Genomic DNA, 27,189 nt, shown 5'->3' with positions numbered 1-27,189 from the left:
CGGGCCTGCCACCTCAGCTAGACACCATAAGCCGACAGAAGCAATGTGATACAGCCTGGACATTACTTGCCCACCACTACACAACCCAGATAACCCCTCCAAGAAATTAAATACAACAGCAAGCAGCTACCAGGGACTCTGAAAGCTCAGTAGCTATTCATCTCATCTCCCAAATTAGCAACAAATGAAAAACCTCCCAGCACCACACAAGGATCTGGAACAGCAGCAGAAAAGAGCAAAATGAATTCATGTTGGAAACTGGAGATACTGTGTGCATGGTGAGCCTTTCTCGATGCTGTCCTCACATGAAAACACGTAGGCAAGCAAACAGAAACACAACTTAGGCAAAGCCTCCTTCGACTAAAGAATTTTTAAGCAATCAATGATAACTCGAGATTGTAAAAGATATACATATAAACACAATATATTTCTTTTCTAACACCTTGAAAAATGCAGAGCCTATGATTTTATGTTTTAGACACAAAGAAGGCATGGCAGAAAACTATCCCACAAAGACATGTCAAAAGGGTTAAAAAGAAATGAAAACAAGAAGGGCTTTGAAGCTATGCCAGTGTTTCTCAAACATCTGGAGCACACCAAACTTATTAGCATATTAGGGAGAGCCAATGTTTTTAGCTTTGTTGTATAGAAGTATGCACAAAAGGTAATTCTGTGTTACAGAGCCAATGCCGTCTGCCACCCTGTTACTGTGACACAAGGTATCATATTACATATTAAACAGTCAAGCATCCAAAGAGCTTTCATTTTCAACAGCAATTTATCATTCTGTATGTGCCCACACATATGTGTTCACTTTCAGTTGGAAGGAAGATCATAATAAGCAGCCTCCTTGGTTAAGGCAGAGAGGAACCCTCTCTGAGGTAATCAGAATGCATGGTTTGCCGCCATTACTAGTGAAAAACAGAGGCTTGATTCCCTCAGACTTTGAATGAAACATTGGATTGTCTGCTTTTCAAACAGTACAGGCATTCTGATGCCAGGCCAGCTTCACATGGGAATGTGGATATTAACCCTCAACTGTACACATGCAGGTCAGCAGTGAACATTCAACAAAACAAGGAGGGTACGAGTGAGCAGGGCAGAGCCTGAGAAGCCCAGCCCTGGCTTGTCCATTGACATGCTTAGACCAGATCCATACTGATGTGGCTGAGAACAGATGACAGTCATAAGACCGAATCTAAATGACACTTATGGTCAACGAGGCGCAAATGAAAATGGCTTCATACCTCCGATTATAGGAAATAATTATCCTTCTCTCTCACGAGAGCAACCCCTCAGCCAACTGAGACTCCCCTTTGTCTACTCTCAAATCAGCATTGGAGATTTCCCATTTTAGTTTTAAAAAAAAGTAATCAAAATCCCAGTCCCTATGGAACCTCAAAATATAAATTCAAATTACAGAGGGATAACACTGGATTTTGCTCATTTCTGTCACATATAAAAAATATAATTAATATGGATTTTATATACCAACAATTTACAAGAGACCTTTTCCCACCAATCTCAGTTCCCACAAACATAATCTTCTAAATCTAAACCCCTTTGCAAGGCGCATATTTCGATAAAAGATGCTATGGCCCAATAGGGTGACAGGAAAAAATTTGACTACAGGTTAGAGAATTGTTTCCAATCAGACAAGGCAGCCACAGCCAGGGCCCCTGGGGCCTTTCCTCACTTTGAGCAATGTAAGAAAAGGCCTAGTGGCCATCTCAATACACTGTAGCAGGTTCACAAATCGTCTGGATGACTTAATCCCTGTGCGAAAGAGAGCCACATCAACCAAAGACAAAAGATACCCTTCTTCAAGCATCTTCACCAAGAATCCCAAGAGGAAAGAAGGCTCCAACAACAAGTAACAAAACATAGCTGATAAATGAACTTTATATACATTTTATAAAATTTTTTAATTTCTAGTTTTCAGAGGCTATCAGAACACTTATTTTGGCATAAACCCTCATTTTGGGGCTCAAAGCTCAAGCACACAATATATTAATTATTTCTCAGTTTCACTCATTCATGCTAATTATGACTTCTATAGCAATTAGAACAAGTTGACTTCAGGACTTCCCTCAAACCCCTTCAGCATTTATATGTAACCATTACTCAGCTATCTCAGGCTCTAACTTCTAGATCCATCCACCATCCCAACATCTGTTTACATTTCACTCTGACAAAAAGGTCAAACACCTACCTGCCTACCAGACAACCTATTTACAAGCAACCAGCCATAGTGTTGGATCTCCAGTTACTCTAAATGGTTTCCCAGATTTAAGGCCCAGCACCAACAATATAAGAAAAAGCACATAATAGGCAATACTAGCCTTTATCAGGCTGCTGTGGAAATGAGCTGCAGGACAATCGAACAGATAAGCACAGAGCTTTTTTTTTTTTTTTTAAACTTTTGTTTTAAAATACATCAATGAGACCAGTGTTTACAAAGTCTTCTATTGAGGCATGGCAAAACTTGGTATTCCATACAGATAGCTAAAGATTTTCTTAAAGGGCTGGAGAGATGGCTCAGCTGTTAAAGGCTAGGCTCACAACCAAAAATATAAGATTTTCTTAAAGTACAATGTTTGTGCATGTTCTATCTTCAAAGCTTCCTATCACTGAATTTACCCCTCAAATGAAGCAGTTCTCCAAAGCAAGTGAAAAATCTGGGTTATAGGACATCAATGAATGTCATAAACTTAATGAGTTTGTGCACTTATTTTTGCTTATACCTAGCCAAAGCTGCACATGACCCACACAATTTATCAAAACCTTGGCTACACTTAGACACATAAAGGTTCCAAGTTATGTTTTGTTTGTAGCATAAGATAGAGATTTCCTCCAAGCTCATTACCTCATTTGCACATAAACAAATCAATTGCCTACCCACTTTTCAGATGACTATATTGAGAGTCCAAACAACCATACCCGATGATAGGCCTACTGCATGCCAACAACAGTCTAATACTGAAATAAAAAGCTGGACTATAATAAAAAGCAAGACTGTAGCAATGTGGCCACAATCTGCCCCCAACTGATGGTGTCCAATATTCATCTGACTTTATACACTCTAATGCAAATATGGAATGCTACAAAATACAAGCAGATAAAGGGACAAATACAGAACCAAATTTAAGGGGAAATAACCAGAATCACTTAAACATGTGGCCTCTATTTACATATCTGTTTCCTCCATGTTTTAAGGGAAGAATAACATAAAAAGAATGGAATAAGGGGAATGAAACTAAACATTATTAAAAGAAACTTGACTTTAATCAATCATGTATTTTTAAATGATGGCAAATGATCATATATGTTGGTAAATTAAGAGATCAGCTTTTGCTGAATGACTGGTCAATCCCCAGAGAAATGTCTAAATTCATACAAGCCTGGTTAAACTGCAGATTTGGTCAAAATGGTCAACAGAGCTTAATGCGTTTAAAAAAAAAACCAAACAAACAAAAACCGGCATTAATTCTCTCTTGTAAATTTCCACGGTATCTTTATGCTCTAGTAGGAGCCATCATTGCCCTTAGGGAAGATATAAAATCTAAAAGAATATTAAGCAAATCCAAACACGTTTTATATAGTGTGTGTGTGTGTGTGTGTGTGTGTGTGTGTGTGTGTGTGTGTGCCCCCTTGCCACCCATTATAGATAGAATCAGGACCCCCAGCAGGAAAACCCACAAAGGCCTATTTCTCCAACAAAAGCCAAATCAGACTGAAACAAATCACAAGCTATTTGTTTTTTCTTTTATTTATAGGAACAGACCTTCTATCCCAGGTTCCTCAAGATAAGCCACCAAAAACTGCACCTGACAGACCCGTGGAGCAGCCATCCTCAGAGCCGGATCATTGCAGAGACAGAGGAAGAAGGACAGAGGAAGGGAGGGAGGGAGGAAGGAAGAGCGCAGTGAGGCAGGCTCCGAGCACTTGTCAACAATCCTCCCCTGTACGTAATAAGCAAGCGGCAGTGCAGATTCCGCACAGCAATAGGACAGCCGAACAGCAGCGGGGCCAAGGGGGAGGGGAGACAGTCGGGAGAGAACATTATTTATGTGCCTGGAAGAGAATCGAACATTGAAGAGGAGGGGGCATCTGGCTTTTCCCCTCCCTGGTTTTTCCATCTTTATAAATTAAAATGAGAAAAAGCAAAAGAAAATAGCTTTCCGTCCTGCCATTTCCCTGGACCTGCAATGCAGACGAATCAAAATTACAGAATTTCTGGCACTTAGGGGGAGGGGATATGTTGGCAAGGGACAGTCACAATTTAATTGTACAGACTTTTGTGTTCAAGAGATGGCCTGCTGTACCGGGCACTTAAAACCCCCTCCCTCCTGCACACACCCATCTACAACAACAGTGGGAACAAGGGCGGTGTTTCAATGGTATCCCTTTTTTAATATCATAATCTGTGTCATTCAGCACTTGCCTTTTATTTATTTTTATTTGTTTTTTTGGCTGGGAAACCTGGGCAGCTCTCCAGACAGACTGCAGAAATCTCTCTTCACACGCTCCTCCTCCAGCCCCTCCTTCCCCTTCCTGCAATTCCAGCCACCATGGGAGCTTCATTACTCATGAAGTGAGCGAATGGGCAAGCATGAGCCATTGCCAGCACAGGACACCCTTCCCCCAGCCATGCCAGGCACCTCCCCATGGCACATCAATTGATCTAATCTAATCAAGCTGAAGCTGTTTTCCCTCATTGTTTCTTGAGGATCTTTCACAAAACAGGCTCTGTAGCCTGGCAGCTGCTGAAGGGTGAAAAAGGCATGCATCCAACTGGCCTCCAATAACTCGAATGCATGTCTCTTTTTTTATTTTCAAAGTCAATTTCTTTGAAGCTTTTGAACTTTATCTGGCAATGATGATGAGCAAAACACATGCTTTATACTACCCACATGCTTCTTTCTCTTTATGCTCTTACAGGGAAACTAAAGATGGTGGTGGCTGAGCCCATCTATGGGCTGCCTCCATGGGGCATTGAAAGTTCTCCTAGAAGATTTACTTTGACTCTTGTTTCATCATCTTTCCTGGCTCTTAAAACACAAGCACTAACTTAATTGAAACCTTACAAATGCTAAAGGCAGATATTAGCTTTTTCCTGACATCATTTGCCTAGCAGTTAGTTACCATGGTCAGTTCATAGGTCACCATGCCAGACATACTTAAACACAGCATCTCCTGAGGATGAAGGCAACAATCTTTCTGTAAGTCTGTGTGATACCCACCATTTTTAAATGACAATTAGAAGTAGGGCCTTATAGGTAAGATAGATGGACTAGTGCATCTCTCTATTTTATAGATGAAAAACTGTGGCTTAGGCTAAGGCTGGTTTGCAACCATACTCCAAGACATTATGTCTCCTCAGACAGAAGGTCATTCAAGAGTTCTGTAGCATTAGGGGACAAGTTATATTAACATACAAGTACTGCTTCTAGAAACAGAGGGGATTCTCTACAACCTTTCCCAACAGAGACCCACAAAACTCTTTCCCATGCAAACCTCTCTTACAATGCTGTGCAAGTGATTGGCATATGTCCCTCTGCAGCATAAATCAATCAATCAATCAATCAATCAATCTCTCTCTCTCTCTCTCTCTCACACACACACACACACACACACACACACACACACACACACACAACTAAGAACATTTGGGAGATGGGTATCTTCTTTTTTCTCTCCGTTCCCATTTTCAGGATTAATCTAGGATGAAGAGAACCCAGAGCAGGAAAGAGGAAAAAAGATAGGCAGGTGTTTTGATAAATACAAATTATGGGGAAATAAGGTTGAGAACGGGTATCTGTAACATATACAGGTGGAGAGAATCATATATATACAAATTCTAGTTTCCCTTAACATCCCTCACCTCCACTCTGAGAAGACCAAACTAAAAGAAACCAGGTGTTTATATTTGTCATCTATCTTCTGTTACAAGTTCATCCCACTTCCACTCAGGCCTTTACATAGCTCTGAGCCCACTTCCACTCGGGCCTTTATGTGGCTCTGAGGCACAAATGAGAGTTGGAACACCAGTAGGTTTCCCTCTTTAGATGAAATGCTGGCCCACTACCTATTGTCTTGAGTCTTGACATTCTATTTATTGTTAGAGGTAAGTTCCAATCTTAAACTTGCCTTCCTCTCTCCATTTTTCTAACTTATGATACAGAACAGCAGTTATCCCTCTGCCCACTCATCTTGACTTCCTTGTTCAGAGGCTCTTGAAGTAATTTCAGTGTGCCCCTATATACCATGGAGCAATTCCACTGTTGCTCTCCCAGAAAAGCCTTAGTTTCTCCTGGATACATATCTAGGAGCAGAATTAGTGGGAAGCCTTAGACACAAAAAGATTCAAAGTTACAAGTGGAATGAATAGCAAACTGGTTCCCCAAGCAGGTGTCAGACACTACATGTATACCAGTATGCTGTCCTAATAGTTTCTAAACATGGACGTGAAGACACCAGAAAACAAAGCACTGAGCTCAAAATGCTACTTCTTAAGAGGTGGTAATTTCTGGAAGGATCTCATATGAAAGCAATTCTATGCAGCCATGCAGGTACATGGCTGCCTTTCACCTAAAATATTGCCTAAACCTCGAGACAGCTATGAACACATTTTGCCTCTTCCATAATCAATAATCTCTAACCATTTCGTTACCACCAAGTTGGGAAAACTCCAACAAATTCTCTAGGTGCATTTAGCTTCTTAAAAAAATAAGTAACCAGAGCAAATTCCAACTCATACAATGTCTTGTCTTCTAAGAGCAAGACATTTTACTTATTCCATTTTGAGTAAGCTAAAACTGTACTATTTAAAGACCTGTTGCTTCAGCAGGCTAAGACCTTTTGTAATTCAAATAAGCAACCGGAAAGGTAAGCTAAGCTGTCTGTAGTGGCTTACAATTGAAAAGGCTAAGACAGGAGAACCACAAGTTCATGACAAGTCTGTGCTACATTAAGTTCCAGGTTACCTTAGGCCATATAATTTAAATATTGGTCTTAAAAAGGCAAACAAACACAATTGCTCAGCCCATATTGAAAGCAGACTGTAAAAGGAAAAAAGGCAAGTTGTAGCACATCCAAGGAAAGGTTCATTCACAACCCAAAGCTGAACAGACACATGGCATGTTAACAATTGAGTTTTGTGTAATTATTCACCACACTGCAAGAAGTCCATACAAAAAAGGAGACAGTATAGGCTGCTACATAAGTTAACTGACAGATTACCAGGCTGTGGAGCCTTGAATTTTTCAGAAAAGAAATGTGGGCTTTCAATGACCAGACTGTATGGAGCTATGAAAGACTACCATACACTCCACATCTATGGATTCAAACAATCACAGATTTTAAAAAAGAAAAAAGAATTGAGGACAATATTTCACAGCTGAGTTTAAGAAATGACTCAGCAGACGGGGCTGCTCTTTCAAAGAAGCCAGGATCAATCATCAGGACCAAAAGTCAACTCACACTGGAATCAATCCCACACCCTCTTCTGGCTTCCTAGAGCACTGCACATATATGGTACACAGGCATACATGCAGGCAAATCACCCAAACACAAAAATAAAAACAATAAATCTCTATCTATCTATCTATCTATCTATCTATCTATTTATTTATTTATTATGTGTGCAGCATTCTGTTTGTATGTATGTCTGCACACCAGAAGAGGGCACCAGATCTCATTATAGATGGTTGTGAGCCACCATGTGGTTGCTGGGAATTGAACTCAGGACCTCTGGAAGAGCAGTCAGTGCTCTTAACCTCTGAGCCATCTCTCCAGCCCAACAATAAATCTTTTAAAAAAAAAAAAAAAAAGAGAGAGAAGAAATCCTGTCTGTTACAGTGCTCATTTCCTAAACAACAAGACAGCATAACTATTTTCAGACTCTCTGCTCTGTCTTAGAGACAAACTAATCTAGAAATGCTCTAAGATAAACAAGGATCTGCACAGGCTATATGTATTCATGTTGAACCTCGCTCTACTGCACAAACTGAACTGACAATTCTACTTTGTGTCTCCAGGAACAGAGATTACAAGCACAAGACACCATGCCTGACCATAGAGTTCCAAAGAAATGGCGCTCCCATGATCTTTTTTGGTATCTACAGGAATCCCACAATTAGTCAAGGGATTCTGGTTCTGTGGCCAAATTTCATTGCATTGATCCTGTCACCAGGGCATGATTTTTTTTTTTTTTAAAGGAGTGGGGGAGGTTATCCACTGTGCTACTATATGACTTTTAAAACTATTATTATACTATTACTACTACTACTACTACTACTACTACTACTACTACTATTATTATTATTATTATTATTATTATTAAAATGCAGGTACTCTGGCAATTGTATATTAAGTATTACTTGGTGAAGTTTTTATATAACTGAAATTTAATACGCTGGCTCTATACAAATGTGGCTTGGAATCCTTCCAATTGGGCTTGAAAATTCCTGAAATGCCCCCTTCCCCCAAAAGGCTGCACTGTGTAACTCGTGCAGTTGCCCTGTTAACATCAGTCCACACCATACAATTACAAAATGAGGCCAATAACTGTAATAACTTAGAAGAGTGACCCATGTAGGTGGGCAAATTTAGTAAAACTGCCCTGTTCATGCTAATAAAACAGTGCTATACAATTAACTAGAACAAAAACAAAATAAAACACCTCAGAGAAAATAACACTCATGGACAATTTTAGTCTGGCAAAGACATCACTAAGAGCAAGATGGGTCAGAGCTGACAAAGCACAAGCAGAAGAGAATGGGCTGTTCTAGTCCTACTGTCCTTGATGACTGAGTAGTCACAGCAACACTTTGTTTTAGTTTCCTCTCTACTAGGCAGAATAACAGCAAGATAGACAAAAGGGTCTTTACCATTATCTGCCTCATTAATTAGCTTCCATGCATAAAATGATTCAAAAATTTTTAGAGAGGGCTTTAGGGGAGAAGAGATCATCTCTGACTACAGAACTAGCTCTAAACAACATGGACTACATGAGACCCTACCAACAACAAAAGACATGTATGTAGGAAATGGTGCCATGCCTTTGGTCCCAGCACTCAGGAGACAGAAGCAGGCAATATAATACCCGTTATGAGTTAGATATAGCCTAATTTAGCTGAGATTCCGAGCCAGTTGATGCTCCACAGTGATACACAGTATGGGGACACACATACACACATACATTCTCCCACGAATGTGCACCCACACAGAAGCAACCAAGTGGTGACAGACAGCCTCCCTATGGAGACATGACTCTCTCAAAGAATCTCCTTCATTGTTCTCCAGAAGAGAAGAGGAAATACAAGGTAAAGTGTCTGGTGCAGAACCCCACTCCTATGTCATGAATGTGAAATGCACAAGATGCTATAAAATCACCACAGAGATGGGTCTATGAGTTGGCGGCTGCTCCACTATCCTCTATTGGTGCATAGGCAGAAAAGTATGGCTGACAGAAGGATATTCCTTCAAGAGAAAGCAGGACTGAAAGTATCCTGATAAAGATTGGTTAGGAACCATCCCAATAAACACATTTTGGATGAGGTAGGGGGTGAGATTCATTTATTTATTTTTATGTATGTGAGTGCTCTATCTGCATGTATGCCTGTATGAAGAGGGCACCACACCCCACTATAGATGATTGTGAGTCACCATGTGGTTTCAGGGAATTGAACTCAGGACCTCTGGAATAGCAGCCAGTGGTCTTAACCGCTGAGCCATCTCTCCAGACCAGGGAGATTGATTTTTAAATTACTGTACTAAACATATTTGAAAGGGGCTGAATGAATTTTAAAAGGTAGATAAGAAGCCATACCAAGTTAAAGATGGTGATGATCAATCTTTTGAGAATATTTTGAACATGCTATGAATACAGTGTAAGCAAAATTCACTCAAACATGGGGAGGGGAGTGCTGCTGGAGGCAAAAAAGAAAGAGATATGTGTCCTGTGAACTTGAGAAGTAATGAACACAAAAATTCTCACTGGAAAACTGTGAAAGAAAGGGGTGACTACTGAGGAGCATCAAAGTTCTTTTAGCTTGATTCTCTCATATACAGCCAGTGATTGTAAACTAACAAAATATTTTAGAAACTGGCTGGCAAGACATCTCAGTGGATAAAAGCAAGACTGATAGCCAGAACCCATAGTGGAAAGAGAGAATGGACTCCTGAAAGCTGTTCTCTAATCTTCATAAATGAGTGAATATTTGCACATATTCAAACCACACGTACACAATTACACACAATTATAGGTTGTTTTTGTAAAATGACTGCCAACAAGTCAATGCCACAGTTCAAGAACATCATACTAGAAGTTAATACTAAAAAGGAGAAAACAACAATTCATTCTGTGACTATTTCTAGTGTTTATGGCATACTATCTTCTCCTCTTTGGGTCTCTATTGTGATTTCTGAGACCTTCCTTTACTCTCAGGCCACATCAAGATAGCTTCCCCAAACTATTCCTAATGAAAATCACTCTTTTGTAGTTGACTTGGTAGGTACTAACCCCTGACTCCTGGTCTTAGAACTCACCCACCACTCAAGATTGTCACTTGAACTGAAGCAGATGGGCACTCACACTTTGCAGACCACAGGATTATTGTGGTGGGTATTGTGTTCCCTGAAATAGTTTGTGTTCCCCGAGATAAACATATCTGGGGTCAGAGAACAGACAGCCACTAGAACAAAGCCAAAAATGGTGGCTAGAAAATAGAAAGATTAAGCCCTAACAGAAGTTGGGCGGTGGTGGTACACACCTTTAATCCCAGCACTTGGGAGGCAGAGCCAGGTGGATCTCTGAGTTCAAGGCCACTTAGAAATGGCTAAGCATGGTGACCCATGCCTTTAACCCCAGAAACCCAACCTTTAATCCCAGGGGGTGGGGGCAGAAAGAGAAAGGTATATAAGGCGTGAGGACCAGGAACTAAGAAAGAAAAGCATGTAGTTAGTGAAGCATTTGGTTGGTTAAGTATTCAGTACAGCTGAGATTCATGTGGAGGAGGACTCAGAAGCTTCCAGTCTGAGGAAAAAGGATCACCTGAGGAACTAGCAAGGTGAGATAGCCATAGCTTGTTCTGCTTCTCTGATCTTCCAGCATTCACCGCAATAACTGGCCTCGGGTTTGAGTTTTATTAACAAGTACCTTTAAGATTCCTACTACAGATTATGGAGATAGACACCATACTGCTTGGTTCCTTCAGAGACTTCACAGAGGTCTCCCATACATTCATCCACATTCCACAGAAACACACAGAAGTCTCCTGGTCCAACAATACATTGTAGAACTAAAGAGTAGAAGATAGGTAATAGGCTACATATAATAACATCATTTTCTGCTACACCCAACAAGATAAAGCCACTGTACGGGCTGGGTGGGTGTACATTTTGCCTGCATGTATGTATGTTTGTGTACAATGTGTGCCTGGTACCTTGGAGGTCAGAAAATAACATCAGAACGCCTGTAGTGAACTTACAGTTATGAGCTGCCATGTGGGTGCTGGGAACTAAGCCTGCTCAGCTTATCTGCAACAACAGGTGTTCTTAACCATTAAGCCGTGACTCCAGACCCACAAAATCCAAAAACCCTTAAAAAGCTCAAAAGGGCCCAGTTTTTTTGTTTATTTGTTTTGTTTTGTTTTTGTTTTTTATTTCGGATTAGTGATGTTTAGCCAGAAAAAATATCCAAAATATTTCTGGTAAAGTATACCTAAATCCATACTCAGTTACGAGTACAATGAAAATTAAGATCCAATGTCAATGTTCCTTCCAACACATTCAAAATTTTGATGTGTTCAATATTGCTTGAGATGGCTAGAATCCAGGAATTCTGGCTTATTAATATGACTTGACAGGTTTGTAATGTAAATGACTACAAAGTATACCCTCTCTAAGTTCCAAATAGCTGTTCAAAATAGGTCCTAAGGTTTTCCCTTCCATGGTTTCATATATCAGCTGGACATTCTCCATAGTTCCTTTCTCCCTCAAAATGAGCAGGCACTTTCTCATGCAGTAAAGGACAATTTCAAAGTCAGTCCATATTAAACCACTACCACCCCAGGCAGCTCACAGATTTAAGGAGAAAGTGATTGTGCACAGTGGTGGGAGCACCTGCTAATCGACAACATCGCCTGTAGGACAGTTCTTTCTCACCCATGCCATGCAGAATAGCCTGGTAGGAGAAACCAAAGACAGCTGGTTCAAAACTATAGTTCTTGATCTTAGAATGGATGCTGACATCCAGACCATTGGAATGTTGCACACTTAGTCTAACGTAATTTCCAAGTGGTTTGCTTCATGGTGCAGCTACTGTTTTATGGGGAGAGCATCAACTCTAATGCCCTTCTGCATGCATGCTTACTTTCTGCTAGGTACCAAAGACTTCAAATGAATTCTCATTAATCCTGAGAATGCTGCTTTTGCTTTCTTAAGTAGAAAAACAATTAACAGGGGACAAACAAATAGGGTTTTTTGCCTTGTGTGTTTTTTGAAACTGGGCTGGAATGAGCTTTTTGAAGACTGAAAATATGATCCTCTTGCAATTCCTCATGACCTGGGCTGGCAGTGGGTGGATGAACGGCTCTTCTCTACACTGTGCCTCTCTAAATGGTCTGTACTCATAGTTCCAGGGCCCTGAACACAGCCAGCTTCACCTGTATCTGTCTTTGACACATAGATGGGATTATAAAGATGGCTTCTTAACCCAAAGCAGGCCAAGATAAGAGCAGATTACTCCTCGAGCAATACTGATTTGCACAGAGAGGTTAAGAAACTAGATTAGCATGCTGCTCTCCACTACCAACAGCAGCCACTTGATGGCAATCTTAACCTGTTCCCTTGGAAGTCTTCCATAAAAGGAGACCTTGGGAAGGCCAACAGAACATTTGTGGACTGCACAGTGTGTAACTAACAGGCTGAAGAAGGCATCTCCACTTTGTCTGAGTGTGTAGCAGCAAAGGGTTAAGAAAGCAGGTGACAGTAGCCTCTCCCTAGAGTCCAACCTCCAACCTCCACAGGTATATACACGCAGACAAAACACTAATGTACATAAAATAAGAATAAGAAATTATTTAAAAGAGTATTTTTAAAAAGGGAGGATCAAATCACAGATGGTAACCAACAACAATAAGTCAACAGCACACTCCTGCTCCTACATAACACAGATATGAAAAGTAAACCAGTCTTACCCAAAGGCAGGGTAGAAACAGTATCACTTTACCAGAATAAACACTGATAAGCAGACCCTACTCATCAACTACCTACCTCTAGGTCTGAATGAAGAACTGTCTAGTGCCCCCACAGGGCTTTGCCCTTTACACACAGGTTGAACAGAGGTAATGGAGGAGAAATGCTAGGGAAAACGGCTAAAACAATCACTGCATAGACAACAGAGTTTCCTCACTTCAAATGCCCAAAAGTTCTCCTCATATAACCTCAAAACTACAGAATTTTCCTTTTAGGGTCACTCAGGCACCAACCCAAGTTCCCGCCACAAGTAAGTTTCCACTTCAAACACTGTATGCCCTGGAGGGGTACTCAGCCATCCTGCCTTCTACACTAGTTCTCTTTGCCTGTTAATCCGCTTCCCCTCAAACTAAGAGATTTAATCCAAGGAGAACAATGACTTTGCAATGAATAAACACACCTTGCTACCTTATCAGGAAAATGTCACGTAAGTACAAAAGAAAACACAATTGTGGCTGGCATGAAAATTAACAAAATCTGCTATTGGATTCCAATGGTCACCAGCCCTGTGTCCGACCAGCCAGTAATGGGGAAGAGAGTTCTTAGTGCTTGTTTGAAGTTGTAGTCTCTAACGTTAAAATGACTACACTTAGGGAAAAGCCTGTGCTGGTCATAAAGAGAGGCAGGAAAAGGCTTTCTTCCCACCATGAAGAGGACACCTGACAGGAACAGTTGCCAGTGCAGAGTCTAGTTTCACGGCCTCCAAACTTAAGACAATGCTCTTCTAGCCACCCGCTACAGCATCTTCTTACGGCACACCACACTGGAATAAAACAGACTTTCACCACAGCAGCCCCTCCTCACTGCTACTATACTCACCTGCATCCTCAAGGCCAGGAGCTGTATCACTGGCTTAACAGAAACAAATTAGCAGACAAGGGCAGAATTGTGTTTGTTTGTTTGTTTGTTTGAACAGGAATTGACTATGGCCTCCAGGCTCCACATGAGTGAGGACACACACACAGAGGCTCCCTTAGAATGTCAGCTATCCAATTCTGAGGCTCGCATTCCAACATTGCCAGGTGTCTACATAAACAGCAGCAAAAGACACACATACAGGAACCTTTGGTATCATGGCACTTGCTGCTCCAGAGATCTTCCCAAGGCATGTGGGAACCCATGAAGAATTATATATGTTCCAACAAAGAAAGACAGCAGTGTTGACAAATCCCAGAACTCATGGAAGGTCAGAAGAACTGAAGGGCCAAGATATACTTGGGGTAATAGAAAAGGGGTTTAGACATTGGTTGTATGTACATTTATCAAAACTAAACTCCTCAGGCTCTACTGAAAAAAATCTCACTAGAAGTAAGGTAGTTCCTTAATTAAATATACACAGGAAGACCAGCACCAGTCAGGACTCCTGAATCCAAATCCTGATCGGACCACCCCCTGTCTACATGACCTTGTGTGAACTGCAATGTACTCATACCTCAAATGGTATGAGAACTGGCTAAGATACTGGGCCTGATAAGCACACCTCAGATTCAGCACAAGGGCTGACTTAAAACTTGTTTTTTAGTGTCTCCCTCCCCCACCCCACCTCCAAGACACGGTCTCTCTATGTAGCTCTGGCTGTCCTAGAACTCACTGTGTAGACCAGATTGGCCCGAAACTGTCTGCCTCTGCCAAGCTCTGGGATTCCAGGGTGAGCACCACCACTGCAAATCTTGGTTTAAAGTTTTAGAGCATGGAGAAGAGGAGAGGCAGCGCAAGCTACAGTACCTGCGCAGCAAGGAGGTCTGAGCAATTTGGAATAGGGGTAATAATGCAAACAGAGATACTATGGTTATAAAAGTCAGGATATAGAAGCCAGACCTCGGCAATTTGGCCTCGGCAATTATTATTTACTGAAAAGGAAGGTGAAGGGAGAGCAGGTAAGATAGTGGAGTCACCTTGCTCCACATCCTCTCCAGAATAAGCTGTCTTCTGTGTTTTGATCTTAGCCATTCTGACAGGTGTAAGGTGGTATCTCAGAGTCGTTTTGATTTGCATTTCCTGGATAATTAGGGATGTTGTAGAGGTGGTGAGCAGTCACATCTTGGAAAGCTGTATTTGTGTTAGGATTAACTCAGCAGCATGTAACAGAAAACACCAAAGCAGTGTCTTTTTTTTTTTTTAATTTATTATTATGTATACAGTGTTCTGTCTGCACATATCCCTGCAGCCCAGAAGAGGGTGCCAGATCTCATTACAGATGGTTGTGAGCCACCATGTGGTTGCTGGGAATTGAACTCAGGACCTTTGGAAGAGCAGCAGTGCTCGTAACCTCTGAGCCATCTCTCCAGGCACTGCTGGTGGAAATGTAAGCTTGTACAGCCACTTTGGAAATCAATATGGTGCTTCCTTAGAAAATTGGGAGTCCATCTCCCCCCAAGACCCAGCTATAGCACTCTTGGGCATATACCCAAGGAATGCTCAATCATACCACAAGGGCATTTGCTCAGCTATGTTCATATCAGCATTTTTTGTAATAGCCCAGAACCTGGAAACAACCTAGATGCCCTTCAACTGAAGAATGGATAAAGAAAATATGGTACATATACACAATGGAGTACTATTCAGCAGAGAAAAACAATGACATCATGAGGTTTGCAGGCAAATGGATGGATCTAGAAAAAAATCATCCAGAGTGAGGTAACCCAGACTCTGGAAAGACAAACATGGTATGTACTCACTCATAGTAGGATACTAGATGTAAAACAAAGATGACTAGACTGCTACATAACTCCAGGGAGGCTACCTAGAAAACGGGACACCCAGGAGAGACACAGGGATCGCCCAATGACAGAAAAATAGATGAGATCTACATGAACAACCTGGACGACAGTGGGAGTAATGAAGGGCAAGGTTCGAGGGAAAGAGAGCTCAGGGGAGGAAGAGATCCCAGCTGGATCAAGAACAGAAAGGGAGAACAAGGAATAACAGACCATGATAACTGAAAACCATATGAGAACAAGAAGAAGCAAAGTGCTAGAGAGGTCCCCAGAAATCCACAATGATACATCCACTGTAGACTACTGGCAATGGTCGAGAGAAAGCCTGATCTAGCCTAGTCTGGTCATCAGATGGCCAAACACCCTAACTGCCAGGCCCCAGGTGGAGCTCCAGGAGTCCAATTGTCGAGAAAGAGGAGGGACTGTAAGAGTGTGAATTGTTGAGACCAAGATTGGAAAAGCACAGGGACAAATAGCCAAACTAATGGAAACACATGAATTATGAACCAAAAGCTGTGGAGCCCCCAGCTGGATCAGGCCATCTGGGTAAGTGAGACAATTGAATAACTTGAACTGTTTGGGAGGCACCCAGGCAGTGGGACCTGGACCTGTCCTTAGTGCATGAACTGGCTATTTGGAACTTTGGGCTTACACAGGGACACTTTGCTCAGCATGGAAGGAGGGGACTGGACCTGCCTGTACTGAATCCACCAGGTTGAGCTGAATCCCCAGGGGAGTCTTGGCCCTGGAGGAGATGGGAATGGAAGGGAGGGGCTGGGGGGAAGGACATGGGAACCCATGGTTGGTGTGTAAAATTAATATACAAATATAATTTTTAAAAAAAGTGGAGTCACAGTTGACTTTGGAACACCTTAAGTTCATGGGGCCTATTAAAAGCCGTGTGTGTGTGTGTGTGTGTGTGTGTGTGTGTGTGTGTTTCAAGTATGTGGATGAGGCAGGCAAGTGGCCACACAAGTTCAGAAGAAGCCAACCATTGCAAAGGCAGATGAACAGGGAATCCAGTAATGTGGAACTGGATTTGAAAATCAGTATTACTAAACTTGCCAAGTAGCCTACATTATATGATACAAAAAGAACAAGAAAAGTAATGTTCCAAGATGATGTAACAAAGGCCATAGAACTTCATATGCTAATTTTAAAAATTGCTGAAAAAGGAACAGAAACATTTACTTCAATAACAGAGTATCTGCCCTGGATTCAATCCCAGCATTAAGGACAGAAATAAGAGAGGGCTGAACTCTTTTGGTGGTGAGACAGGGTCTTGGCTGGTCTGGAACTCACTGTGTAGACTATCCTGGCCCCAAACTCAGAACCCTTCCTGCCAATGGCATGTACCCAAAAATTTTAATGTAAATACAAACAGTCCATGAAGACAATCCACTCAGACATTTTCTTCTAAGGAATTTTTCCAATAAAGTAACACAAGATGAAGGAGCATGAAGTACAATGTCAATAGGGTTTTTCTTTTTGTTCTGTTTTGTTTTCCATCTGAGGGAAAAAAAAAATCAGAAACATGCTTTGTCTACTGCTGAGAAGGGTAAATAAAGAAGGAGGAGATATCATTTCCAATGCTGTCTTAGGAGAGGGGAGGTAGAGTGACTTAGTATATATACTAAAGGAGAAAAGGATCCTTCAGAGGAGAAACTTCAGGTCTAACTAAATAAAACTCCACACTCCACTGAGTTCCATCCTCTTGATTCCTACTAGTATCATCTATGGGATTTTAAAATGTAAGAGAGAGCAGAAAATGGATGAAGCATCTAAATTTCCTTCCCTTTCCCTGATGACACCACCTATGCAGACAATCATATGAAAATGATGACATCATTAGCAAAAAAAAAAGGACATTAGCAAAAAAAAAAAGGGCCGAGAGTGCTGAAGGGCAGTGGATCTGAGGCAAGATGTGACCACTCAACAGAAACACAGTAACCCCACAGGCCCTTCCACACATGATGCTCCAGGACTGTAAGTGATATTCTTTTGTGCTCTAATAAAGCTTTTCTGAAGATCAGAGGGCAAAGCTAGTCACAGATTTAGCTACAGAGGTCAAGCAGTGGTGGCACACACCTTTAATCCTAGCACTTAGGGGGCGGAGGCAGAGATCTGTTTGGATCTCTGTGAGTTCAAGGCCACCGAAGACTAACTAATCAGATTGATACAGTCTAAAAGAAACAGAGCCAGGCAGTGGTAGCAAACACCTTTAATCACAGCACCTGAGATCTAATGCCTCTGCTACCAGTATTTGGGAAGCACACACACCTTTAATCCTAGCACTAGGAAATTGAGCTAGGAAGTGAAATGGTTGTGCATATAAGTCTTGAGGAGACAGGAATGAGGTGTGAGGAAACAGGAAAGAGAGGAAAGGCCCTTTCTGCTGAGGACTCGGGAGCATTCAGTCTGAGGATTGTGGACACAGGATAGCCTGAGGAGTAAGAAATCTGATTCCGGATTTTATTTTAAGACCATTTAGGACTCCTCGAAACACAGGACAATTGGAAAGCTTGGCACCTCAATGTCATTTAAATTGGTTTTCTAGTTCTAGTCGGTCTTCAGCATATCCATGCCTTCCAATTAGGCTCTTCAAAGCTCAAAAGTTTCTGTAAAAAAAAAAAAATTGATCCTTCCCTCCTCCTCCTCTAGCAATCATTAATTTCCCATTCATATCCCAAATCCACAGTTGAAATGTGTCCCAGCCATGCAAATCTGCCATGGCAGCTACCTCAATTCAATTACTACTATCTGGCAGAGCTCATTTTCTAGTCTCAACCTCTGTCTGTCACTAACATCATTACTTTCATCCAACTCTGATTCTTTGATTATGAAACCTAACTCATCTTTCAAGGATCCTCTGCAGGGTCTTCAATGCAGCCTTTCCTGGTTGTTCACCAAAGGGCTTTTGACACAAGCTTACTCCCTGCTAGCCTAGTCATGCTAGACACACAGGCCCCATGTTGATTTCTGACCTAATTATCTTATAGTAACCTTTTTTTTTTTTTTTTGCTTCACTTGATTTTAGTCACATATATTTTTCTCATGTTAAAACATGAATCTTAAATTAAACATCCCTTTATGAAGAGAAAAATTTCAGGGCTAGGGATGTGGTTCAGTTGGTAGAATGCTTGCCTAGAATGCATAAAACCCTGGATTTGATTCCTGGCTCCTCATAAATCCAGGCATAGTGAAGCATGCTTGTAATCCTAGTACTTAGAGGAGGTAGAGGCAGGAGGATCAGGTAGAAGCTCAAAAGTAGCCTGGATTAAGAGACAGGCAAAGAAAAGTAATGGAGTATCTCTTTATAGTAAAATATGCAGCTCTGTATGTAAACAAAGATTATTTTTATCAAATATACTTGTTTTTCAACAATGTCTTTTGTTCTATCCATATTTTCTTTTACATGGTATGTGTTTTATACATCTCAGGACACAAAGTATATTCCAGGTTTTCCTGTTTTGGGTTTGTTTGTTTGTTTGTGTTTTGTTTTGTTTTTCATATGGGAAGCCAAACTAACGTGAAAGCTATATATATACATGTTCATACATACACGCATCCCCAGGTGACTGACTGCATTTGTGTCTATGACTCAACAGAGAGGGTTAAGAATTTGCTATCAATTCAATTACAAGATACCAAAGCACAGAGGCAGTCACCTTAGTAAATACCACACCCTTCCTGAGGTACATTTCCTAATTGATAATTTCAACTCATCTCCTTCAAAGCTGAGCAAAGTCTAAAAACTAGAAAGGATACCAAGAAAAGGTAAAACCAGGCAATAAAGGCTGAATGAAATGAAACATGGGATATGAGGATAACAGGAGAAGAGACTAGGAGGGCTCCTGGGGAAAAGGGGAGCTGAGGGACAGCAAGAAGGTTGGGAGAAGTAGGGAGTAAGCACTAAAACTTTACTTGAAAATATAATCAGGATATTTAATAGTTTGTCAGCTCAGTAAATTTGAAAAAAAAAAAAAAAAACCTTTGAAAACTAGAGTTGTTTTATGAATTCTTGTTGGAATCTTTACAGAGAGTTCATAAATTGTTTCTATTTATCTAAATGGATAATAAATTAAATTAAATAGTAGTCTAATCCAGAAAGACTGGGTTTGAATCATGGCACTACTGGGCTCTAGTTGGATAAGCAAACTGCTACACCATTGTTAGGATATAGTTTTCTCATCCACAAAAGTTTGTTCTGATGATTGAATGCACTAACCACAGCGACAGTCTTCCAACACTAACTGTGAAATGTGAAGATTAGTCTAGTTATTATAATTCCTGCCCACTGCAAGAGTCTAAAGAATGGGCTCCAACGTCCATTAAATCTATTCAAAATTATTTTGCTGGCCAAAGGGCTTGCTGATAAGGGATGACATTAATAGGAAGCAAATGAAATTCAAATACAGCTAATAGCTCCCCTCTCTTACTGTGTAATTATGTGTACTCATTATTTGTGTAGCATGTTATTATTTAAATGTCAGTAATTTTAGCCCCAGCAGGCCAAGGGCCTTCAAGAATGGCCAGGGTCCCAGCCCCTGCAAGCTCTTTAGAAAACCTTTGTCGTTTCATTACATCCAGGAAAAGTGGCATTATCAACAGTAGAAAGAACAGAAGGCTCACAATCAGCAGATCTTAACATTGCCTCACCCCTCCACCCAGCTACAGCAAAAACCTGCAATGATGATGTTAAGTCATGCAGTCAATCCACAACACTGTTCAAAGCTCTCGTGTGCTTCCTTTCTTTAACCAAGCAAGAGCTTTCGGTCTTTGTCACTCTGGGAGCACCAAAGTAAGATGGATAGTGAACACAAATCTTATGACAAAAATGAGGTCTCTAATATCCTGTGCCCTTTTCAGTTATTACATAACCTGTGGACATTGGAAGGCTGAGCTCACCCATTCACACACATGCTCCTATGCAAGTCTTCTTTCTGTATTAACAGCAAACATTCACCCAATTCCTTCACACAAATGGTGAGGGCAAAGGGATGCTCCCTCATCATGCCATCATGCCACTGATTTGAGTCAATTTGTCTTTAGAGGAAAATTATGTCAACCTATGTCAACCACATCCCAATGTAAATGTGAAAGTAGCACTGTTTGGGGTTTTTTAATTGAATTATTCTAAGAAATTGCTATTTAAGAAACAATCTGGAAACATTTATTTAAAAATTGGCAGAAGAATAAACAAAGTATACTATGTTCAACATAACAATTTCAAAGATTTAGTGTTGCTTCATGTGTTCTGTATTGCAAATTGATATCTGAAATTCCAATTCTGCTACTGTGAAATAAATACCTACATGACTCTTTAAAAAAAGAAACAGCCGGGGGGGGGGGCGCCGCGGCAGTGCCGGAGCCCGCCTTTAATCCCAGCACTCGGGAAGGCAGAGCAAGGCAGATCTCTGTGAGTTCGAGGCCAGCCTGGGCTACCAAGTGAGTTCCAGGAAAGGCGCAAAGCTAAGCAGAGAAACCCTGTCTCCAAAAACCGGGGAAAAAAAAAGAAACAAAAAACAAAAGACCCTCTACCACGTGAATATTCAAAAGAGAATTTTACTCAGCTTCAAGATGAGGTATGAGAACTTTAAAACATGTAATGGCAAAAAAGACTTCCAAGCTATAAGGTATGCACACAGAGCCAGAGGTCACAGGAGTCCTCCAGACACAAGATGCACATAAAGAACTCAAGGAGAATGTGCTAACACCCATAGGACATGCACAAGTTTTCACTCCAGACAAGGTTCCAGCACTATAAGGGGGAAGTGGACATGGTATCAACTAACTGCAACTGACAGGGAACAAAAGTACTTTCCTCCAATGGAATACCCCTCTAAGGTAAGCTCCTTGCCCAGAAGGAGTTGTTCAAAACAAAAAACTGTCTCAATGGATTCTGTGGACTTTTTTTTTTTAAATAATCTTTCCACCTCCCTTACCACATAGCCACCTGAGCCTCAAGGGGAAAGGTTTGATGACAACATCCCATTTTAGGACTATGTGTCCATATATACCTTTTAGCTTAAAGGTCTTCTGCCATTGCATGCCTTTTTTCTTGTTGGTCTTCTGCTTGTTTTGATTCAACTAGGGGTGTCTGTTTGTTTGTAAACAGAGAGGGAGAGTAAGAGAACAAACTTGGGTGGGTAGGTGGGAAGGATCTGGAAAGTGGAGAAATGGAAAAATGACCAAAATAATTCTTTCCACTAAAAAAAGAATAAACACAGCCCTACTTCTAGACACATGACCTCACCTCTTAGTAAATGCCCCTCTTTAATGAGCAATCTTAAAGCTTTATTACCACCATATACATTCATAATAATAAAAACTGAAAGTAGGACCATTTTATCTTGTGTCTAAGGATTAAGAAAGAAATTTTAATGAAATGTATGTATAAACACGTGTGTGCAGGTGCCTACAAAAGCCACAAGAGGGTGTTGGATGAACTAGGGATGGAGTTACAAGCAGCTATGAGATACACCAACATGGGAGCACAGCAATCAATCTATCCACCGCCCACCACCATTTAACCTAATCCCTAATGAGAAGTGGTTTAGGTGTGCTATGGGCCCCACATAGGCTTTCTGAACATAGGTCCTCATCACCTGGTGTTGGTGGTGCTGTTCTGACAGGCTGTGGAAGGAAGGAGATGGGGCTTTTTCTAGAAAAGGGCGCTGAGGTTTCATAGCCTGGCTACAATTCCTGTTCATTCTCTGCTTCCCCATGGTGGATATAATGAGACCAGCTGCCTCCGAGTTCTTGCTGCCATGCCTCCCCATCACAAAGAACTGTATCCTCTGGAACTGTGAACCAAAATAAACCCTTCCTACCTTCACTTACTGCTGTCAGATAACTAAAATAAGCATCACGCAGCTGTAAGTAAGGGATCCACAGAGAACACACACAACACGCAATGAAAAATCACTCAACATCAAACTCCAATGTATTGAATCTGTCCTGTGTGTTTGATTTTCTTGGAGGGCAGAAGAAAATGTTGACTGGACCCTATAGCACAGTATTCTTGTTAAGCGCAGCACCCTCACAAAAAGAGTTATTCCCATTGCGGAAATCCTGCTTTCTGACTCTTCCCTATAAAACTGCCAAACTCTGCTTTCTTCAAGATTCTTAAGAAACTGGGGGGTTTTTTGTTTTTGTTTTTAAGGGTTGGGGTGGTTGTTGCTGTGACAGGTTCCTCTTTATGTAGATCCAGTTGCCCTTTGAGGTCACAAAAAAAAAAAAAAAAAAAACCAAGTGCCTCTGCCTTCCTATGTACCAAAAAGTGTCTGGTTAAAAACTGTTTTAATTGTTAAATAAAAAGAGACAAAACAAATTATAACAATACCAACAACAAAGAACTCAAAAGCCCTGACAAAACCTGATCTGGTCTTGGAAAACTAGAAGGAGACAGTGGCTTATTCACAGCAAAAACTGTGTAACAGTATCTTCAAGCTGATTAGTTCACGGAGAAAGAAGGCTAGTAAGAATACTAGCTGCATGCACCAGCCTTGACCAGAGTTTGATCCCCTAGAATCCACATGAGGTGGCAGGAATGAATATACAATTCCATCAATCCTATAAGCAGGATAGGAGGGAGAGGTAGAAACTGCCCAAATTATCTAGCCTATACTAAGTGGCCCAGCAGCCACACAGGAGAGACCCTGTCTCACTAAGTGGCCCAGCAGCCACACAGAGGAGAGACCCTGTCTCAACAAGGCAGAAGATGACAAGTGACTGATTCCCAAAATGTGTCCTCTAACTTCCATACGCACAACCCCCAACTGTAGTAGAATATTGTTTGAAGGTGGGTTACTTTTATTTATGTTGCATTTGTTTAACTCTGTGAAGCTGTGTGCCTGTCTAAAACACCTGGCCAATAGCAAAGCGGGAGAAAGACTAGGTGGGGCTGGCAGGCAGAGAGAAAATTAAAGGAAAAAATCTGGAAAGAGAGATGGAGAAGGAACCAGAGAAGAGGAGGAGATCAGGGGCCAGCCACCCAACTACACAAGCAGCAAACCGTAGAGTAAGACTAAGAATTATAGAAGTAAGAGAACAGAAAAGCCTAGAGGCTAAAGTTAAGAGAAGGAAAGCTGGCTAGAAACTAAGCCAGGCAGCATAAGCAATAAGACTCTGTATGTGAAGTTACTTGGGAGCTGGGTGGCAGGCCCCCAGAAAAGTGCATTAAAAAAAAAAAAAAGCAACCCAACACACTAATGGAAATTCAGACAGGCAAACAGAATAGACTGGATGGATAGACGGATGGACGGATGGACGGATGGACGGATGGACGGATGGACGGAGGGAGGGAGGGAGGGAGGGAGGGAGGGAGGGAGGGAGGAAGGAAGGAAGGAAGGAAGGAAGGAAGGACAGGCAGGTAGGCAGACCCACCATGGTGGCACCTATTTGTTAGGCAGAGGGAAGAGGATCACAAGTCTAGAATCAGTGTTAAGGGTAAATGCAAAGTGCCCTGACAAAAACTTAGCTTTTACTATCAAAAAGTCAAAGCTAAATTTAGCCAGATGGTTAGTAGTAATGGGTGATGAACAAGTGTGTGTTCATTTATCCAAATAAAACCATTATTAAGTCCTGGGAAACCTTAATCAGGAGGACACATTATAAAACAAAACAGGCAGAGTCATGGTTGAAGACATGGCTCGGGGGTAAAGAGTGCTTGTTGCTCTTCTAGAGGAGCAGAATTCAATTCCCAGAGGAATCCCCCATGACACCAATATTCTCTAGCCCCAGTTCTGGGGAAAATGACACCCTCTCTGACCTACTCAGGTACTAGGCATATACATACAGGCAAAACAATCATACACATAAAATAAAATAAATGATATAGTTATTTTGGTGTAAGAAAATTCCTACGTGAGACAACCCACCAGGCTGGGTTTGTGTCTTCCTTCAAGTTACCCCAACAGGGATTAGAACACCAGCTTCAGGCAGTGTAACAAGTTGCATGCACAATGGAGTTCACAGAGGTGGTCCTGAAAAACCCTGCCAAGGCACTATGAAAACAAGTTAACAAACAGATCCACACTATAAGTTAAACTTCCAACAAGAAACCATCGACTACTCAGTTTACAAATAAGGCAAGCAAGACTCATCTCAAACATGGTAGAAAGCAAGGAGCAACATCCAAGATTCTGTTCTAACTTCCAAGTTTACACCAACATACACAAATGATGTATACACAGGGGTGAGTGGTGGGGGTGGGGGATGTTGATGAAAGGGAGAAAGGACAAAAAAAATTGGAAGCCAAAAGTGAACTATCACTTAACACCTGGCACACTGTATGTGCTGAATCCGCTGTGTCCAAAGTCAAATCTTTAAGACAAGAACAGGGTCTCTTCCAGTGGCGCTTTCTTTGCTCTTGGGCTCATACAAAGTGGAACATACAAAAATTCCATAATCTTTAAGAAAAATAGACTATGGAATAAATATACCACAGCTAGAAATAATAGACAATGGAATGTTTTTGATAGTTCTAGCATTATTTATTCAAAAATCCTACAGAATGACAGAGACAGAGAAAGCAATAAAAGTGGGAGCCAGTTCTCTCTGATTTTCAGATCTGTTCCAAAAATACAGGAATAGATTCTTCTGAGATTAGGGATTCTAATCATTGTACACTTACGCCTTGTAGCAACCAGCCAGGCCTGGTCAAGGATGACAGCAGGTGTTTGTTCACCAGACTGGTGGCACAGCCCAAGCAGTAGTAGGATTTTAGGTGATTTCTTATACGTAGGCCCCACATTTCAACAAGATTATTAAAGGGTTCTGTGCACATATTGTGTAGAAAACCATGGGAAGGGGGGTGGGAGATATAGATGCACACATTCAGTTCATGACCTCCAAAACAGACTAAGGCACCTTCCCAATTCCACTTTGCAGTTCATAAAGGAAAATGAAAATAAATCTATAAACTCAATACAAGTTCCACAATATATATTCATACAGCCAAAACTGCATTATCTGGCAAGGTCAAGCACCCACCCAAATTCAGAACAATGCAGTAAACACATAAAGACCATATTCAGTTTCTATTGGGAACTCACCATTCACTGATTTCAGGCTCCCAGAAATGCCTTCCCCATGCTGCCTTTTCTGTGCATTCTTGAATTCCTTCAGAGACAAATACAGGACTTTCCGTACCACTCTTTCTTCTGACCATGGGATCCCATCGCTGTCATCCTATGGAAATGGAAAGAGGAGTTACTAAAAATGAGACACACAAATTTCACTGTAAAGGTAGTATTCAAACTGGGTAGGGTGGGCATACCTTTAATACTACTTGAGAAACAGAGTTAGGTGTATCTTCGTGGGTGTGAGGTCACCTGGGCCTACCACAGCAAGGACCTAACCAGTCAGAGATGATACACAGTTAAGAGTATTTATTTAATGAGTGCTATGGATATCGCTCTGTGTAAATAAAATTCTCATTGGCCAGTGGCCAGGCAGGAAGTATAGGCGGGACAAAGAAGAGAATTCTGGGAAGTAGAAGGCTGGGAGAGACACTGCCAGCCGCTGCCATGAGAAGCAACATGTAAAGACACCGGTAAGCCACAGGCCATGTGGCAAAGTATAGATTAACAGAAATGGGTTAATTTAAGGTCAAACAAGTAGATAACAAGAAGCCTGCCACGGCCATACAGTTTGTAAACAATGTAAGTTTCTGTGTGTTTACTTGGTTGGGCCTGAGCGACTGTGGGACTGGCGGGTGAGAGAGATTTGTCCTGACTGGGCCAGGCAGAAAAACTACGAATGAGTGTGTTTATTTTGGGAGGGGGGGGTGCCTTTAATCCCAGTGCGAGCCAGGTGGATCTCTGTGGCCAGCCTCGGCTACAGAGTGAGTTCCAGGAAAGGTACACAGCTACACAGAGAAACTGAGCTCTGGGTGGCCTTACAAGAATGCCTAGACACTCTGAAGATGAGCAACTGCTGAACTCCAACAGTTTGTAGGTCACCAGGAACCTTCAAAATCATAACCAGAACCAAAAACATAAACACTTTTTAAAACTAGACCCCATTTGTGGAATTCAAATAAAATCATGTGGCAGATGTGGACACACAATATATGAAGAGCAAAATGTGGCTCAATTTGTTTACAGCAACTCTCCTGAGTTTGCAAATGCAACCAAATGATAGTGCTAACTATATGCAGGAGATGAGCGTATTAGGCTAAAAATCCACCTTTTGGCCGGGCGGGGTA

The 27,189-nt window shown here is 41.4% G+C and overlaps 1 protein-coding gene across 4 annotated transcripts in view; it reads right to left on the bottom strand.

The window, feature by feature from the left end:
• Jarid2 (jumonji and AT-rich interaction domain containing 2) overlaps nt 1–27,189 on the bottom strand; it is a 185,647-nt gene that overhangs the window by 74,550 nt on the left and 83,908 nt on the right. For 3 of the 4 annotated variants that reach the window (XM_036187509.1, XM_036187508.1, XM_036187511.1), the window contains one exon: nt 26,036–26,171. In XM_036187509.1, coding sequence (XP_036043402.1) covers nt 26,036–26,171 — 136 coding nt within the window. Of the gene's footprint in view, nt 1–3,784; nt 3,907–26,035; nt 26,172–27,189 lie in introns of those variants that run through there. The other variant, XM_036187510.1, reaches the window with a different exon arrangement.

This window comes from Onychomys torridus, chromosome 5 (genome assembly GCF_903995425.1).
Source record: "Onychomys torridus chromosome 5, mOncTor1.1, whole genome shotgun sequence".
In the NCBI taxonomy this organism is placed as follows: Eukaryota; Metazoa; Chordata; class Mammalia; order Rodentia; family Cricetidae; genus Onychomys; species Onychomys torridus.
Note: the sequence above shows the minus strand (reverse complement) of the source record. Positions and strands in the feature narration are given on the sequence as shown.